Here is a 19288-nt window from a genome sequence, read left to right on the forward strand (position 1 = left end):
TGCCAACAAGTATCTCAAAGGTGCATAAATTTCATTGTGCTGCAGCACATTGACAATGAAGTTACTACTACTACTACTACTACTACTACTACTACTACTACTACTACTACTACTTTAAATTATGACTCATGTGAAGTAGATGGGAAGGCACCAACCCTTTCTAGTACTATTCCCTCCAGTAAGGTTGGAATATCTACCTATTGCTATCATCACAGATCGGCTTTCTGGCTGCTTGGTTTGGCCTCCAGAGGAAAGGAGGTGTGAGACCACATTGCTAATGCTGCCTCAGACAGCACGGCCAGCAATAGGAGAGCAAGGACACTGACATGCCATTTTAAGGTGGCCATCCATCAAAGCCTCATCAGTGTACACTGCATGTGTGTTAAGGAGGGAAATTATCTCTACTGGTTATTTTTGTCATGCTTCTACTCTTTGTAAACATTTAGTGCTGTGACTTGGTTGGCTCTGGAGAATGAAGGAGAAAAAAGGGATATGAATATACTGATTATTGTATCAAATTTTGTTCTCAGATGTATGCAAGATTTATGGCATTCAGTGGTTTTGACACTCTCAAATAAGCTATACTGATTTGCCTCTTTTTTTGTCTCGCACTGTTTTATTCTTCTTCTGTTTTTCTTATTGACAAGCTGCTCCTCATGTCAGGGTGATATTCTCCTCAGACTAACAAGTAACATGCCATGGTGTGTGTATATATACACACACACACCACTGGACAGCCTTATGCATCTTTGGAAGTTACACATTTTCAGAAAAGTCAGGACTTTCCAGATGACAACAAAACCTGACTTTTATTTTCTGATTTGTGCTAGGGCTAGTCCTGATTCAGTGCCCTTAAGTCAATATTCTGTCCCATACAGTAAATATTAGGTATAGCCTACCAGACGGGGTAGCTTTGCTGCAGGGTTACTATGCTTGCTATTTTGGAAGCAGTACCAGGAACCTGCACTGGAGGTGGAATTGTGTCACTTGGCACAATAATAGCACAGAGGCCCAGTTCATACTTTGGCAGCCTGGAAACCAGCATAATATTTACTTTGGGTCTGGCACCATTCTGGATTGGTCATGTGGGTCACATAGAACATGTGGCCAGATGCTGCTGTGGATCATATGATTAGGACAACGGCTGCATGACCCAACCTTCCAAACATTACTGAGGCAAGACAGAGTCAAAGCACCGTGAAGAGCATCAGTACACCCTTTCTAGTTCACCAGGCACATAACATTATGTGTGCAATCAGTGCTAGATGGAGGTGTGGAGGTATAATGGCCATGTTATTCTCTCACTCCTACCACCATAAAAGGGAGTGAAGAATTGCTAACATGCTTGAGACGGGAAGCCTCTTCCTGCCATGCAAATTGGCCTGCCACCAGTGGTGTAGCTAAAGGGGGACAGGGTGGGTCAATTATCCTGGCTGCCATGCCTTGAGGGGGCGTCAAGGGGGTGCCAAGGGATGCCTCTGAGGCCCAGAGAGGTTGCGCAAAGTCTCCCCAAGTCTCAGAAGGCCTCCTGGAGGTCTTAGAAAGGCACTTCCAGTTTTAGGTGAAAACCTGGAGGCCTTAGAAATGCACTTTTTTGGTTTTCACCTAAAACCAGAAGTGCCTTCCTAAGGCCTCCAAGAGGCCTTCTGAAGCAGGTGTGTGTGTGTGTGTTTAAAAAAAAGTATGGGCCCTGAGTGCCAGGTGCCCTAGCTACATGCCACTTTGGTGAGTGAATTCATCTGGATTCCAGTTTCATAGTAACTTATTCAGTGTTTCATTTTCAATACAACCATCAGTATTCTTAGAAAATAAAATCTCTTGATTTTTCTGCTAAGCACTTTTCATACCACCCTCTTAGCGCATTCAAAAACAGTTTCCATGCAACAACAGCTTTTCCTTTCATTCTCTTGTTTACTTGTCATTCAAGGCTTTCTTTCTCTTTCTCTCCTGGAGTATTTTTATGTAATCAATTCTTTCTCCGTGTAATTGGAAATCACTAAGCAATAGGCTCAAACATGGCAAGAAAAAAAATCTGACACCCAATGCCAGAAAGATAAAGTACAAAAGCCATTATCTGTAACTGTTGTCAGGGTGAATTATAAATATATGACCTAGTCCGGCGTGTTTATTATCCAGATTTAAAGCCATTGACTCAGCATGAAAATGACATTACACCAAGAGCTGAATTGTAATCAAAACTGATTTCTTCATAATGGAGTGACCAAATTATAGCTCCCAAACCCTGAGATAGCCATAAGTTTCACATGTCCTTTTGCATCAGAAGGCACAAGGTGGGGCACATTGTCATACTAGTACATGAAATAGCAGCTCTGTCACTACACTGTCTGGCAGTGAAGACACTATATATAGTACAGCCTCATTTATCCAAAAGGCCTGGGGGGGGGGGTATCAATAGCTGTGCAGAGATAAGACAGTGCTGTTTACATAGACATGTATTCTTGCCTAGTTGGAATATAAGGGCAATCTATACATTCAGAACTGTGGTACAGTGCTTCTGGGGCTGAGCCACTGCAGACTGCAGGTAGATGACTGCATGTTTAAATGCAGCTCAACAGCAAAAAGTCTACATTCATCAAAAGTTATTATGTCTTGGAACAGAGTTCCAACCTAGCCTTCTCCTTGATGCATCAGTTTTCCACTTGCAGGGATTTTTTTTTTTTTTTTTTGCTTCTCCCACATTGTACAGATCCAGAATGCTTTGTCCTGAATGTGCAGTTTTCTTCTCATTTCAGATATTCAGTGTAGTACAGCAGCTTGGGTTTAGACATGAAAGGCCCTTACTGAAATCCTTCCTCAGATATAACAATCATTGGATACCCTTGGATGTCGCCTTGCCTGCTAGCAATGCTTATCTCACAGGGTTCTTGTGAAGACAAAATGAAAGAAGACTACATTGTCATCCTACCATGGGCTATTGGGTGGAATATTTCAAATAACGGGAATTCCACCAGTTTCCAGCAGAATATTAGGTATTCACAATCAACCCTCCAGGGTGCAATGACGAATACTTCATGCCATTTATGTAGGGTTGTCAGTTTCAGCATCATCATTGTCAAATGGTTTAATCTTGCATCTACCACATAATGCTTGGAGACTTTGGGGATGAATGAAAGCATTCAAGCCATAGCACAAAATGAAGTCTTCTGTGTTCCACAGTGGAAAGGTTTTCTTGAAGCACACCTTCCTACTGCACTCACTGTGGGGAAGAGAAACTATGCTGGCTGGGTGAATTATCAGGCAGGCTTTCTGGCACATCCAGCTTTTCAAGAAAGAGCCAAAGGAAGGAATAGAAAAGATTTTCCTATATGTGATCACATGTCCTTGTTGCTAATATTCCTCTGAATGACACATAAGCCCAAGAGCTGAGCTGGATACTAACATGGCAAATCTTAGGCTTGCCAAGGTCTAATGCATGGTCAAGTGGAGTCAGAGAACATTTAGCCCATGGACATAAAGGAATTGAGGATATGCCCAGGTAGCTCAGTCCACTTTGAACAGGTATTTTGCCTTTTGAAAGGCAGGGTGGCATTTCAGTAATCTTGATCAAGGCCCGGAGATTCCGTGTCAATCACAGTGGAATGCAACTGGCAGCTTGTTGACCACATGGGGTTCTCAAGTTTACTCATAGCAATAAAACTATTTTGCCCTATCCAGTCTCTTCACAACACGCTTGAATAAGAATGGGAGGATTCTAGAAACACAAGTTTGCATACCACAAGTTCTGCTACAGATTTCCTGTCCATGTACTAGCTGGGGTGGGGGTGGGAGGTCAGCTTCATTCAGCTACGATTGACCCTGTTCTTTGCTTACTCTTCCATCTAGTTCTTGGGCCAGAAGTATACTCCAAATAATAACTTTTGCTAACCCTAATAATTGCAGCATTGTAAGTCACGTTCACACCCTTATTCTGTATCCCCAGGTAGCAGATAAATGCCTTAGCTATGCCACTGACTGGGGGGAAGCAGCAGAGCAAGTGGATGGCAAGCTGTTGGGGGAATAAGGTGGGTCTTCCCCCAATTTTCACTTCTTTAAAATCCCGGGCATGATGTCACTTCCAGTTGTGACATCACTTCCTGGGCATCATTTTGAGCTTGGCACCAGGCTACATGATCATTATTTATGCCACTGCATCTCCTGTCTCAATCTCAGACTCCTTTCCTCTCTTCCACAGCCTTATTTATTAGAAAGAGAGAGAGAATCTCAAAGTGCTGAAAAGATTATTATTACAGATAGTCTATTAAAACTTTATTTCCCTCTGTAAACAATGAGTTTTCCCATGGTAGGAAGCATTATATTATTTTTTCTTTCATATACTCTGTCTGAATATATATTAAGAAAGACTTGCTGAACAACTGCTTTGACTCTTTGCATAGCTTTCCACACAGGAGACATCAACCTTTGGCTTCTACTAACAGAGGGAGTCTTAATGCAAATCTTCACCAAATGACTGTCAAGCAGATGAATTCCTACAACATTTGACGTTGTAGATGTAAAAGGGAAATGGTTTAAAATAGATGGTTTGCTCTGAGTTTCAAGACTGGACCTAGTTTCACCAGATAACCTTTATTTTCCTAGAAAGGTAGTAGAAATAGCAACAAAGAAAATTTCCAGTGTCTCATGAAACATAGGGACTGTAGTTCACTGGGAGAGTAGATGTATAAGATCTCTGCTTTTGTTCCCGACCCACCCACTCCGGGGCCTTGGTTTCAGGTACTACTGGTACTTATAAAGACATCTGTTTGAAAGCTGAGAGAACTACTGTCAGTTAGAGTAGTAGACAGTACTAGCCTAAATCAGTGATTTCAAAACTGTGGGTCGGGGACCTACTAGAGCAGCTGGAGCACTGCTGCCCAATCACTATTATAGCCACATCCCTTGGCATATATAAATCAAGCAGCAGCATAAAGCCTCTAAAAACTTTTGAGAACCGCTGGCCTAGATTAACCATCTGACTCAGCAATTAGGCAAGCACACAAATAGGAGCAGGAGAGAATCCATGCTAGATCACATAAGCCTCACACAAATAAGAGCAGAGAGCCAGACTAGATTTGTATCCACACCACATTTTTTTTTAATCTCTTAATTGGAAATGAAAATTCATCTTGCCAATCCAGATTTGCAAAATAAGTGTCCTATTCATTTACTTCCACCAAGAAAAATGAGGTGAAAGCAACTTCAGGTAGATGTGACAACCTTGCTCCAGAATTTTTATGGTTTTATAATCTAAGCAACACAATTGTCATTTTAAAGCATTATTTATTATGCACTTCGGGCAAACTATATAGCATTAAAAAATAAAAATATGAAACATTTACCCTATAGCAATTGGAGATCAGAAGGCCTCATTAGATTTAAAGTGAACTGTACAGTTTTATAGCAGTATTCTCTAATTTTATCTGATGTCTCATTATAGAAGTCAGAATGGAGTTTGCTTTTTTTACCCCTAGGACTTCAAAGTCCTTTTTCTGTGCCTTGCATGTCCACTACTGAGATCTCAAACACAATACAGTTTCCTAGTCAGGTACAGGCTCCTTTCTATATGGGGCCTAGCATCTTCTTTACAAGGTAGGCTACAACATTTGGGGCTATTTAGGTAAAGCTGGCTAAGCAGGAGGATGTAATTTAGGCTTGTAATATTAGGCATGGCATGGAAATGGTGGATAGAGAGAAGTTCTAGAATTAGGGGTCATTCAGTGAAAGTGTTCAGCTGGAGATTTAGAATGAAGAGAAGGAAGTACTTCTCAATGGGGTGCAGAATTACTCTGTGGACTTCACTGCCACAAATAAGGTGACAGCCACTAGCTTTAGATAGCTTTAAAAGGAGATTAGACAAAGAGTCCAATCCTACACAACTCCCTGCTCAGTGATGCAGCTTTGCCAATATAACAGCCACTGAATCCTGTGAGAGAGTTTCAGCCTCTGGAGGCCTCTTTGGGCAAGGGAACATTTGTTTGCTTTCCATGGGATAAGTCTGTTCTGGCCTGCTGGTTCTACTCAGGTTGATACCAGCTCCAGTGGTGATCCTTGCCCCAGTGCCGCCTGGGGCTACAACCACAAGCCACTGCCCTCCCCTACTGACTGAGCAGCCCCGCCTCACCAGCTCTGCCAACTACCTCCCTTCTGGAGGCCTTTGGAGGGCCAGAGAGGCCACACACGGCCCCCACAACCCTCTCTGTAAGGCCCTTGAAGGGCCAAAAAACATCATTTCCAGGTTCACAGAGGAAATAGGAAGTGACATTATGCCCTTAGAAGGCATTCTTGAGGCTGCACACAGCCTCTCCAGCCCTCCGAAGGCCTCCTGAAAGGAGGCAGGAAGCTGGACCGGTGGGGGGGGGGGTGACAACACAGGGCCTGAATAGGACTGGGGTGAAATTCATGAAGGACAAACCTATGATTGGTAACTAATTATGATGGTTACATTATGTTACCTCGACGTTCAGAAGCAAAGTTCTTCTGAACATTAGTTGCAGCCTAACTAAAGTGAGAGAAGGATATACTTTCATCTCCTGCTTCCAGGCTTTCCTAAGGCAACTGGAGGTCATTGTGGGAAACAGAATGCTGGACTCAGTAGGCCTTGGCTAGATCCAACCAGACTCTCCCTGTGTTCATAAAAAAAGAATATAATCACTAGTGTTTGATTACTAAAAGTCATAATATTACTAAAAGTCAAAGAAAAGGGAAAATGTAAGTATCTTCAATGCAAATCTTCAGATTTTTTTCACCTCCTCTATAGTCATGCTGCAATGTTCTTTTGAATAGACTTTGAATGCTTTTTAAAATATTCTTCAGATTTTAGCGATTTAATATTTATAATATATTAGACATCTAACCATACAGCATGTCTTATTTGAATTCTGAGTGGCTTGCAATGGCATTTTGTATCTGAAAGTATAGCTAGATGATATGCAGTGATATCTCACAATGACTTAAAAATCTTCCATTTTCAGGTAGACTAGTCTGCTAGGAGAGACCTGTGTGCCTGCCACAGAATCTCTGCTCATTCCAGAAAATTCTGGAACATGTTCAGGGTGCCCTACTTACAACGTGACACTGGCGAGCCTCACAATTGTCCATTTTGAATTGAGAGGCTGAACTAGAACACACACACAATTCTTCTTTGGCCTTATATAGCACAGGCATTCTTTAGCATTTGACAATGCACAGCATTTGCAATAGTTAGCATTTGCAGTTGACAGCTTGTGAGATTTCATATTTGATTGCCAGAGACTCAAGAGATGCCAGCTAGTCTAAAGTATTCAATTTTATTTTATTTTTTGGTCTAGTGCACAGGTGTAAACATTTGGTCCCTGTTGCATATATGCAACGTTGGGTAGAAATGGCTTAAAATGTCACATTTAAAATGTAAATGACCTAATTGAAAATGCTTGATTCAGGTGTGTGTGAACATTTGTTTTAGCTCTATTACGTAGAGCAGAGGTGCCCAAGCCCCGGCCCTGGGGTCACTTGCAGCCCTCGAGGACTCCCAATGCAGCCCTCAGGGAGCCCCTAGTCTCCAATGAGCCTCTGGCCCTCCGGAGATTTGTTGGAGCCCGTGCTGGCCCAATGTAACTGCTTTCAGCGTGAGGGCGACTGTATGACTTATTGTGTGAGCTGTGGGATGAGGGCTTCCTCCACTGCTTGCTGTTTCACGTCTGTGATGCAGCAGTGGCAGCGAAGAAAAGGCTGACCTTGCTTTGTGCCAGGCCTTTTATAGGCCTTGATTGCAAGACCTTCATTCATTCATATAAGTTCATCTTTCATATATTCATTTATGTAAACTTATGTAAATTTATTCAAATTTGAAATGCAAATTAATTCTTTTTTCCCCGCTCTCTGACACAGTGTCAGAGAGATAATGTGGCCCTCCTGCCAAAAACTTTGGACACCCCTGACGTAGAATGACTACTTGAAAATACATGGGAGAGACCTAATATGGGGAAAACCTACTGACATCTTGTTCAGTACATGAATCGCCTGTCCTTTTTAATTACCTCTGTGGCTGAGATTAGTGGGACTATTATTGTTTCACAGCATCCTCCAGACTGGACTCTTTTGCCTTCAATAGCAAGGGAAGGAACTGCTAGTTTATGCTCTGGGAGTATTTCAGGGAAATTAGATTTGTTTCTGGATTCCACTGTAATTCCCAAGTTGATTTTCAGTATCTGGTGTTTTGTGGAATATCTGCTACGAATTCCGTAAGAGATTCTTAATCCCCATGAGGAGGAGGCCTTAAGAATGTTGTAAAATGGATGATATCATGAACTTTACAAAATGCTGGAAGCTGCTATGCAGATCCCATAAAACCTCTCAAGCCTGGGAACATGCCACATCAGCATGTGTCACAGTAGTCATGTCAGGACACAAGATTCAACTTTCATGTCACATTGGGGAGCATCACAGGTTGCAGATGTGGACAGACCTTTCTTTGTTGGAAGCAGACAGAAAGGATATGCAGCATCTCTTTGCATGAACAACCTGGGCAAACCAAAGTATCAAAGTGGGTGACCAAGGAATTTGTAAGAAACATAGTAAGATTTACACTTTCACTTTTAAATTGTAAGTCCCTGGTCTTTAAGACTGCAGATAAAGGGCACAATCCTAATGTGTACTTTGGCCGGCCCAAGTCCCTTGGGTCGGCCTGGGAGGGTCGCAAACGTGCCATAAGGCACATTTGCACCTCCTCAGGAGGAAGGCAGGCCGGTGCTTCCAGAAGCACCAGCCTGCGAAGGTTGATGGTAGCCTCCACGCCGGCTTCCTCCCAGCGCCTTGCGTCAGCTCGGATGAGCCAACACAAAGATGAAAGGTAGGCAGCACGGAGGTGAGGAGGAGGGAGGGAGGCGTTCCTGGGCAGGGGGAGGGTGGGCAGTGGGCAGCCTTGGGGGCAGGTAGGCAGGGAGAGGGAGGTGGGGCTGGGATCCAGCAGTTATGCCGGATCCTAACCCCCATTCTCAGGGAGAACGGAGCGACATCAAGCTGCTCCACTGTCCTCAGACTTGTGCCACCACCAGAGATGACACAAGTCCAAGGAGACCCATTGGAGCCCGGAGCCCTCACCCAGATGTTTCTCCTTGCCTCTGGCTAAGCCACTCATGGCCCCTATCCTGCACTGGATACAGCGCAATCCTCCCGGCTTGCCTGTTCCAGCGCAGGATAGGATTGCACCCCTATCTTTCAAAACATAGTGATTTTTACCATCAGTAATGTTTCCCTGAATGCTAGTTTTGTAACTCACTGAAAGCAACACTTACACATATAACGTGATCTTGTTCTGTGATAAGATTTTTTTTTGGGGGGGGGGGAGTCATTAATTGCATCAATGTTATAATGGGACATCGTTGATATTTCCTGATGCATATGTTCTTCTGAATTATTTACCTCTTTTGTGGAAGTTAACAGGGGGATGCAAAAGTGCAGTCTCAGTACCCTTACTGTAGCTAAAATTTTTAAATGGATTGAGTACCTTTAGAATGAATGGTTTATAGGTGACAGTTATGATTTTTTGGATATTTGGAAGCCTTTCTTAGATTTATATGTGTAGCATATTCATTGTTTATGGAGTATGATTTGTAGTATAGATGGCTGGGATTTTTCTTTTGTCTCTCTCACGTAAACTCATTTTTGCCCGGCCCACAGGTGTACATGTTAGGTCCCTGTTGCGTATATGCAACGTTGGGCAGAAATTGCTTTAAAAAAGTTTCCCAAATAAAAAAGAATCATATGCATTCTACTAGACTGCACTTACCCTAAGGAACAGAATGCCAATAAAGTGTAGAAAATCACCTTTATTGTCCAGTCCACAGGTAGGAAAAGAGCAATCCATAGGGTTAATGCAAACAGAAGCAGGATATAATATAACAGGATATAACTGTTATAAGAGGGACAGTATAGGATTACAATAGTTAAGACTCTGACAAGTGAGAGGTTAAATAGGGCAAAGATTCAATAGACTTTTATAGGATTCCAAATAATGTTCCCTCTAAAGTGCATGGCATGTGGCTGTGCACTTCCCTACCAAGCTCCGCAAAGCACAGAGTTTGGCAACCTGGATGTCTGGTGGTGACAGCATCACCAAATGTCCGGCAGTGGTGTTGCACCAAGTCACCATATAGCTGCCAAAGTGGTCTGCACACTGGTACAGACCTCTTAGAGCAGTGTTTCTCAAACTGTGAGTCGCAACCCACTAGGTGGGTCATGAGTCAATTTCAGGCGGGTCCCCATTCATTTCAATATTTTATTTTCAATATAGTAGACTTGATGCTACCATGGTATATGACTGCATTTGGGGAAATGTCCCAGGTCTGTACTTTTAACAGGCTACTGTATACATGCTTTTAACAATGATACTAAATGGCACTTACTCCTAGGTAAGTGTGGGTAGGATTGCAGCCTAGGATTGTTAAAAATGTTCCTGCTTGATGATGTCACTTCCGTTTATGATATCACTTCCGGTGGGTCCTGACAGATTCTCATTCTAAAAAGTGAGTCCTCGAGAACCACTACCTTAGAGGGAACACTGGTTCCATGACTGGAGCAGCTACTGGGGATAATGCATTTATTGGAACATTTGATGCTATATTACATATCTAAATAGGATATATTTAGAGGTATGTTTTAAGAAGCTGTGACAGGTTTGGTATTAAAAGTGGCATCATTTAACTGTGAATTGAAGCAGACACTGGGGTAAGTGTATTAAATAACATTAAACATAGGTGATTTTCTTTTTTACTTTCATAAAATGAAATCCAATATAATTATTAGTGTGGCACGCAACCATATACTAATTCCATCTGATCTACAGTGCCACTTTTCATGCTCAAAAAGCTGGGGGATATTTTTATTCAAATATGCAGTTTTATTGTAATGCAACATTCCCTCATTAGTCAGTAATAAAACATTTTAAATGCTAATGTGCACCTGTTAGACTGCATAGATTGCGCTGAAAGTTCTTGGCACAAACAAGCTTTAAACAGCTCCATGAGGTAGCAGGCTTAGATAAACTCCGTATCATAGCTAGGCTATCAACCAGATACTCCGGATGACACTTCGGCAATTACTGGAGTTAGAAAACAGCAAACATTCTCTTCTATCCCATGTGTGCCTTCCAGGGATTAAGTGAGGGCAGCTGTTGCCATATTGGTTTCAGAGCATAAAAAGAATGAAGCACTATCTTTCACTGTATCTAGTTCCTCTGATATAGGATGATGCAGGCTTTAGAGAGTTACAAAGAGCTGCGTTTTATTCTGTGTAGCTCAAGAGCTTGCATGTTCTTTTACCCACATAACTCATATCAATAAAGACACTGACATTAACAACTTCCTACCTTTCTTCCTTCCCATCCTGAGAAAGCACACTATAAAACTTACTGAAGCCTAGAAGATTGCATAGTTTGTATGTCTGGGGAGAATTTAAAAAATTTACAGTTAAAAAATGTGGGTTTTGATGGTTTTTAAACACAAAAATTGAATTGAAAATTGAAACACTTTAAAACACAAAGTTAAAGCATGCACACACAGTGATTACAGTACTTAGATGTGCAAATTTAAGCCTTTGTTTGAATGCTTGTGGATACAAGTGTAAGCTTGTAAACTTGGGTTCTATAAGCCATGCAGTGACCCTGAGTTATGGGTAACAGGAAGAGTCTTCTCCATATCAACTCTTGATCAACTCCTGATCTTGTTCCCAAAATGCAGGGTGAAAAACCTGTCTCTTCCTTTAAAATTGAATTGAATTTTATATATACTGTATGTGCATATTTGGTCTTATATTTTGTAGATTCACTTCACTACCTCTCAACAACCTTTCATAAAGGATTAGCAATTCAAAGTCAAAAGAACCAGAAGCCATCAAATCCCCAGGAGAAAAGATTCAGGTTCTGCAAAGGGAGAAGACTCAAGGAACCAAGGAGGACACTTCACCACCACTGTTCACAAGCTAGCACTTTAAGTTCAGAGCTCCTTGTACCAACAAGAGGCAGGTTGGTATATGTTTGCATGTACAGTATTCTGTAACCACTTGTCTATTATGTAATTGATGTCCTATAGTCAGTTATGTGGGTGTAAGAGGACAAAAGTAGAGAAAACATATTTCAAGCAAATGATGCTTACACCTCTGGAGAGTCCGTGTTGAATACTTCTTTGAACAACAGTTGCTGAATTAGTTTGATTCATTCTCAGTACATGTCAAGAATGGACAAGTGTAGTATATACAGCAGGGTACGCCAAGAGGACAATACCATGTACTATATTTATTACTGTCATTAACAGGGTAAGGGCATCTTCTCACCAGGTGTTTCATACATAAAATGTACGCACTGGTGTAGTGTTCCGAATTTATCCTTCTCTGGCTACAATCAGCTCATTTACTTCAGAGTGTACATGACAAAGTTCTATAGACTTCTGCAGACCAATCTGGAATAAGTAGTTTATGTAGTAATGTACGTAAAGTCCATCAATTGCATATAAACATCAGAGTTAATACATCCAGGGGATGTTTTATTTGGAGTTTTTAAGATTGACTTACGTTTAGAAATGAATGAGAATAGTGACTTCTTAGAGTAATGAGCAAACTCAGAGCTCAATCCTGTCCTCCCCTGCTGAGACAGCCATGCCAAAAACAAGTGCACTGTATCCAGTGGGGGGGGGGGATCAGGAAGCTTCAGTAGGGTAAAGGGATTTAAATTCCCTTACCCCCCCCCCCCCGCATACTAGTTCTCCAGCACAAATCCAAGGACAGAAAGAGGGCAGAGAGGCAGCAAAAATGGAGGGTAGGATCTGGTGTGGGCCATTGCTGCTCGATCCACCCCATCCCAAAGCCTCCCCGCCCCCTGTCCCGCCCCTTTCTCACTCTGGTTCCGCCACCTACCTCCTGCAGTGACTTATCTACCTTTGGGCAGCTGGAGGTCCGGTGATGCGGGCGGGAAGGCTCCGGCTTTCCTGCCGACATCCAGGCAGCGTGCTACTGCAAAGTACTTTCCGGCACCTTTTCAGCAGTGACCAGCAGCAAAACCTGTATTCTGCTGCTGGCCAGAACCCATAGGATTGTGCTGCTAGTTATTTTATAACATTCCTATAGGCATGATTACATACTCAACAAGTTTAAACTAATCAGCACATTTGATATCCACCAAATTTCTTTCCAGTATAGTGGTGTTTTCTCAATTACGCTTTTTAAGACATGTCATTATCTACCTCCTGAACCACCTCTTGACACCATTAGAGACACACAGGCATAAAATCAGAAATCAATTGAAATAGAACTAAGGGCCAGTTTACATGACCATCACTAGCAATCTCATCACTTGATTACTCAGTATTTGAGACTGATTCTTACAGGCATGTTTATCACTGGATAACTTCAGCATGAGATGACCTGTATGAGTAAATGGGTCACCACAGATCTAATACCACAGATAGAAATTTCATTTTTTCTTCACTATTTAAAAACAATGATTGGCAGTAGTCAGGTTTACACATCAGCTTACAAGTGTGCTGCGACCAAGTGTAGAGAAATGTATGAACTGGCTCCTCTGAAAGGTATTGTCAGTGAGGTGATGGAAAGTAATATGACAGTTCTCTTCAAGATGGTTGATCTATGATGGATTCTTTGCTTATATATGAAAAGGATCCCTTGAATCCTGGAGTGATTAACATGCTTATAAGAACAGAGCCACGTATCTAAGCCAACCTAAGGCCCAAATCCTTACCAGCTTTCCCGAACTGTGCCAGTGGGGCATGTGCTACATGCTGCAGTTGGGTGGCAGTCATGGAGGCCTCCTCAAGGTAAGGGAATGTTTGTTCCCTTATCTCGGTGCTGCAAAGTTGGTTAGGATTGTGCCTGTAGTATATCTAAACCAATACACTTGGTAATCTATCCATAATTTATCACAATTTCTATTTTATATACTTCCAGTTATTTTGAGTGGTCAAAGAAATGACTTACCTTTAAAATTTGGCCTTATTCGTGCATCATAACCTGATGTTCGTCCCATCAATTTGTCCAAAAAATCTGAAGGAGATAGTGTCTGTGAAGGGGATTTTCCAGATCTGGAATCATGTTCTTTACAGAAAGTTGCCCTAAACAAATTATTAGCTTCCATTAGCGACTATTCAGATGTCATTGTTTTCATGGGAAAAATCTAAGGCCAATTAAAAAACAACAACTTCACAACATATTGATTGTATAAATGAATACACTTCAGTTCTATCCTACATAATTATCATGTATAGAAGAATCAAGAGCATCACGACTTTTCAGGAATCAGGTCAAAACTGTCAAAGATTTGGATTTTTAGTCTAATCCAGGCTTTCATTTAATAACCTCTAAATAATCTTATAACTGTGACTCATGGTCCTGAATGGATCTTAAATGTAGTCCATTATGAAAACATCTTCTACAATAAGTTGGGTTCATTGTGGCTTGGGGAGACAGACTGACAAAACTTTAATGCATAGCAGTTAGAAACCTGGAATCAGTTAGTGTCCAAAACAATATACAAGTGCTGGAACAGGAAAAAGTTAATAGACATTAATTAAATGACTTGTATCTTCACCAATTCTGTTTATTTCCTCTGGGAAACACAGAGAGAGATGCGAGTGTTTTAATTTTCTATCAGCCCACATCAAGCAAAGATAATGGCCCCTTCCTGCAACATTCATATCAATTTATATCCTATTAGGTGTTAATTGTGCTCTCATGCTTTGATAGCTTTCTGCATACTAAATGTTAGACTTTCTCCCCAAAGATGAAAAAGAAGAAGAAGAAGCACTTAAAATGTACAAATTTAAGCCGAAGGAAATAAATTATATCATGAATCTCACATATATCTATCTCACACTGTAATATATTCTATTGTGACTTAATTCTGGACTTTATTTGGTGCCTGTTTTAATATACTATCTAATAGGGATCAGAAATAATCCTCTCAAAGGGTCTTATACAATATTCTGTGTTCCTATGCAATTTTTAAATAAGTGATAAAATCAATTAAATGGGAAAAGGTATCACATACATGAAAAAGAAATACTATCAATACAGAGAAATTATAGCACATCAGGAAATATTCAAATGCAATGTATGTTATCTGATGCTGTAAGCCAATAAGAATTCCTGGTTGCCTCACTATGAAATAGCAACATGTTACAACCTCATTAACTTTTGTTACACTGCATACTTGGTTTTCATGTTAACTACTGCTGAGTAGGACATGGCAATGCTTTTTTTCACAAATAGAGGGATGGGATTGGCATATCTTGGAAAACCGATAGAATATGCAGTAATAAAAGTGGGTAACTATTGGTTACAATTACAACTCTTTGGAATAACCTTTCAGAACACACTAACAGTATCATATAAATGCACCAGCAGTGACTTCTGTGGGCATTTTAATATATTTAATACTTCATACTTGTTATATATGTACTCACTGCCAGTGATACATATGCCCTCCAAAGAAATAATCATATGGAAGCTACAGTTCCATATGCACTTACCTGGAAGTAAGCCACAATGAACCCTATGGGACCTCCTAGACATATATAGGATTATGCTGTTAGAGATGTTGCTTGACATAATCAAAAATCTACTGGAAGGGAGACTTCTTTATAGATTTCCCCCAGCAAGCAAAGATCTGCCTTTCTTCCACCACATGCATGAAATCATTTTATCATGTTCTAGGTGAAATAATCCAGAGTAACTGCCATCCACATAATCCCCTACCCACAATCATTAATAAATCATATTCTATTCTTCACAGATAATACATGTAGGAAAAGGACATTCATCTTTTCATCATCCTGACCATGAGTACAACAGGGTGGCATTAAGAGGAAACTAATCCACCTGAAGTGATCTGGAGTGCATGCCCTCAGACACAAATAAGCCCCTTCCTGACAAAACTATCCCACAGGAAGGCGAGAGACTCTTGGATACATTTCAACAGTATTGGAGAGGGTTAACTAAATTGCCCAAGGAAAATATTGTCAGTTTCATTGCCTATAAATATTTTGCCATTACTCAAACTTGTGTGGAATTTTTAAGTGCGTTACTAAGCAACAGCTTTTTTTTTTTTCCAAAATAGGAAAGCTGTCCCTAGCCTTTACAATTGAGGAATGAAATATTTACAGACTCAGCAAAAAATAAGTCAGATTCACAGGGTAGTAATATTCCTTGGTAGTTCTCCATTCCTGCACCTTTAATAGAAGCTTACAGAGCATTTGCGGTCTCACCTACCTGAAGTGGTGTGTCTCTAAGAAAAAGGCAAACAAGGCTGTCAAAATGTTCACTAGCTGTCGGTTCATTCCTCCTGTTGTCTGCGTTGAATGTGGAAAAATATCCCAGAAATGATTCCAGAGTCAATCAAGGGGGCAGGTGAGGGAACCGAAAGTACTATGTCTTGTCTAAATTTCCAGACCCGGTAATAATTTAAATTTCTTTAAAAGCAGAAAGAGAAGACCTGCCTTCGTACACATTGGAGATGATAAAAAATCAAAAGTACCAGTCCTCGGAATCATGGTTAGGTTAAACGCAGGCACATCCCAAGCAGTCAACATGAAAGATACAAAGCATCTGAACTGGTGATCTTCTGGGCAGCTTTCCACCAAATACTGAAGCTCTCCCAGCAGAAAACCCAAAATCCTTCTCTACCTTAGCATCATCACGTTGCACGTTAGCATCAAGGCTGCCACGTTGGTCTTGTCTTCTTGAGATGCTTCTATTTCCCTCGAGCTTTCAGATCGGTGTTTTTAAGAATCGTCACTAAAAATTGGGAAGAGGCGGCTTTGCCTCCCCCCCCCCAACCCGTTCACTTTAGCAGCAAGTTGTAAATATCAGAAGAGAAGGATCATTGCTGAGCTCTAGGAAAAAAGCTCGCGCTCCCTGTGCAGGAATGAGAGCAGGAGCCGCGATGTTCCACTGACTATAAATTTCAGCACTTGGACAGCTCCGTGCTCGGCTTGTGCGCATGCTTCTGGCTCCATCAAACGTGACTGGGGTTCCGAGACGTTTCCTCCTCCAGAAACAGGGGCTTCACTCTCCCGTCCCATCCCCTGTTTGCAAACCCATCTGCTGGCCCTGGAATAAGCAGGCGTGCGCGCGCGGAGGGGATGGGCCGTTCTGAGGACGTGCAAATTGAAGGCACATTTCAACCATGTGTGTATTTGTCATGGTACAGCAAAGTGGGGGGGGGGAGTGAAAGCAAAGAGGAAATGCGGGGGGGGGGGAATCTATGCACTTTGGAAAGGAGGGTGAAAAAAAGCCATCAGGGTTGCATTGGTGAAATCACAAATGTTACATGATTTGTGGGTCTCAGTTATTCCCACGCCAACCACCTTTCAGCAGTTTCCAGAAGGGTTAAAGCTGCTGGAGTGTAAGAGCCCAATCCTATGCATATCTACTCCAAAGGAAATCCCTTTATAATCAATGGGGCTTACTCCCAGGTAAGTGCGGATAGGACTGCAGCCTAAATCACAAGAGAGCCACTGCCTCCCAAGGTTGCCTTCAGAGCCAGGGGAACTGCCTGCGAACTGTAATCCTATCTTACTCACCAGAAACAAACGCCTCTACTTGCGATCCTCAACACCCTTACCTGGGAGCAAGCCCCATTTAACACAAAGGAACTTACTTCAAAGTAGACATGCTTAGGATTGCAGTGTTAGGAAAAGGTAAGAAGAAATATAAGGGGTGTGTGTGTGTGTGTGTGTGTGTGTGTGTGTGAGAGAGAGAGAGAGAGAGAGAGAGAGAGAGAGAGAGACCATTTAACTTTCCATCAACCAATTGTAGAAAATGGAACCTAGTGTAAATGTTAAGATAAATTTTCAGAGGGAAATAAGATAAGGCAGAAATGAATTGTAGATGTCATTAGTGGAAAAGCGATGACACTATCTACTCACTTTTCATATACCACTTCTTACACCAGACCAAGTGATCCCAACCCATTCCAGTGACCATGACCAGAGGATCACTGTTGTGCTTTGTTTAGTTCCAGCTGGAAATGACAATAAGGGGAAGCTCAAAGAGAACATGCCTAAACTAAGTGATCACTATGGCACTAGGGTATTTGTGTCCTGGACTATTGTGAGCTGGTCAAATGTGTCAAATGTGTCTCTGTTATTGGCATCTGTGGACATTCACATGGGGTAATAAACCCCATGTAATATATCCCAGCCCTAACCCTACCTTTGCGTTTTAAAAATAAAAAAGTACATCTAATATAAATATACATATATTGAGATGCAAATGTCTGGGACGCAAAAAGAATGGATGCATACGTCCAATTAGCATTCCAGCAGTGCAAAACCTTTTATGGCATGAAAGCCGGGCCCTTGCCACATGCTTCTGGGCCACTTCAACAAATGTACAGTGGCACAGTGTGTAAAACTGAGGCCTCCGTTGGCACTGGTAAGTTGGTGACAGAAGCGTGCCATGGGCAGGGAAGAGGACTGGATCTCGGCATGCTCCAGGATCCTATCCCCTTTCCTGGGCCACCTCACCCTTTTTCTCTCCTCATGGCTGGCATATGCCTGGCATATGCTGAGGATACCCATAGGGGTTTGGGTAGCCTACCAGAGAGTTAGTAAAACTATTTTTACTTACCTCGTGCAGGTTGTCCAGTTGCCCCTCCCCACCATTGGATGCAGAATGCACTTTGCCACCACAGCAGCCTCAGGGCCAATGGTGGGGGATAGGACTGGGCAGTCAATGTCTGAAGAACAATATTTTGCAAAGCCCTTTTTCGGTCAGAGTTAATATTGGATTCATTCACAAGAATCACACAAACATTTTTTTATATTTCTTCTGCTCTAGCAATTTGCTTCAGTCGATCAGATATGGATACCTTTACATGCTTCCTATTTGGAGATTGCTACATGTTGCTGCAGTTTGCAATCATCCAGGGAAGGTTCTCATTTCCACTAAAGCCAGATCAAGCCTGAGGCTTGTTCCAAGATCAGGGAAGTGCAAAAAACCATTTCCTTCCTGGCATAATGACACCACCTCTCAATCCAGCACCCTATAATAGATAAAATGTTGTCACGTCACTGCACAGTTTAGTAATTCCGTTTTTAAGTATTTCTATTAATCTGTTTCTCATTGTTACAATTGAAAATCACAACATGCTGAAGAATAAAACTGGGCTGAAAGCATGTTTTTCTGTCTTGAGCTAAACTGTGCCCCACTAGCTTATTTCTTGAAGATCAATTCCACAATTGGTCTGCACAGACACACAATGGATCAGCTCAGAGCAGCTGATGGGATGTATGGTCATTAGATTTCC

At 41.7% G+C, this 19288-nt stretch overlaps 1 protein-coding gene across 2 annotated transcripts in view; it reads right to left on the reverse strand.

Moving 5' to 3' along the window:
• GLRA2 (glycine receptor alpha 2) overlaps nt 1-16316 on the reverse strand; it is a 135364-nt gene extending 119048 nt beyond the window's left edge. For both annotated transcript variants that reach the window (XM_066620771.1, XM_066620770.1), the window contains exons 1-2: nt 16249-16316; nt 13960-14093 (exon numbers count right to left, since the gene is read on the reverse strand). In XM_066620771.1, the coding sequence (XP_066476868.1) occupies nt 13960-14093; nt 16249-16316 (202 nt within the window). The remainder of the gene's footprint in view (nt 1-13959; nt 14094-16248) is intronic.
• Between the last annotated feature and the right edge of the window lie 2972 nt (nt 16317-19288).

Source organism: Tiliqua scincoides, chromosome 3 (assembly GCF_035046505.1).
Source record: "Tiliqua scincoides isolate rTilSci1 chromosome 3, rTilSci1.hap2, whole genome shotgun sequence".
NCBI classification, from domain to species: Eukaryota; Metazoa; Chordata; class Lepidosauria; order Squamata; family Scincidae; genus Tiliqua; species Tiliqua scincoides.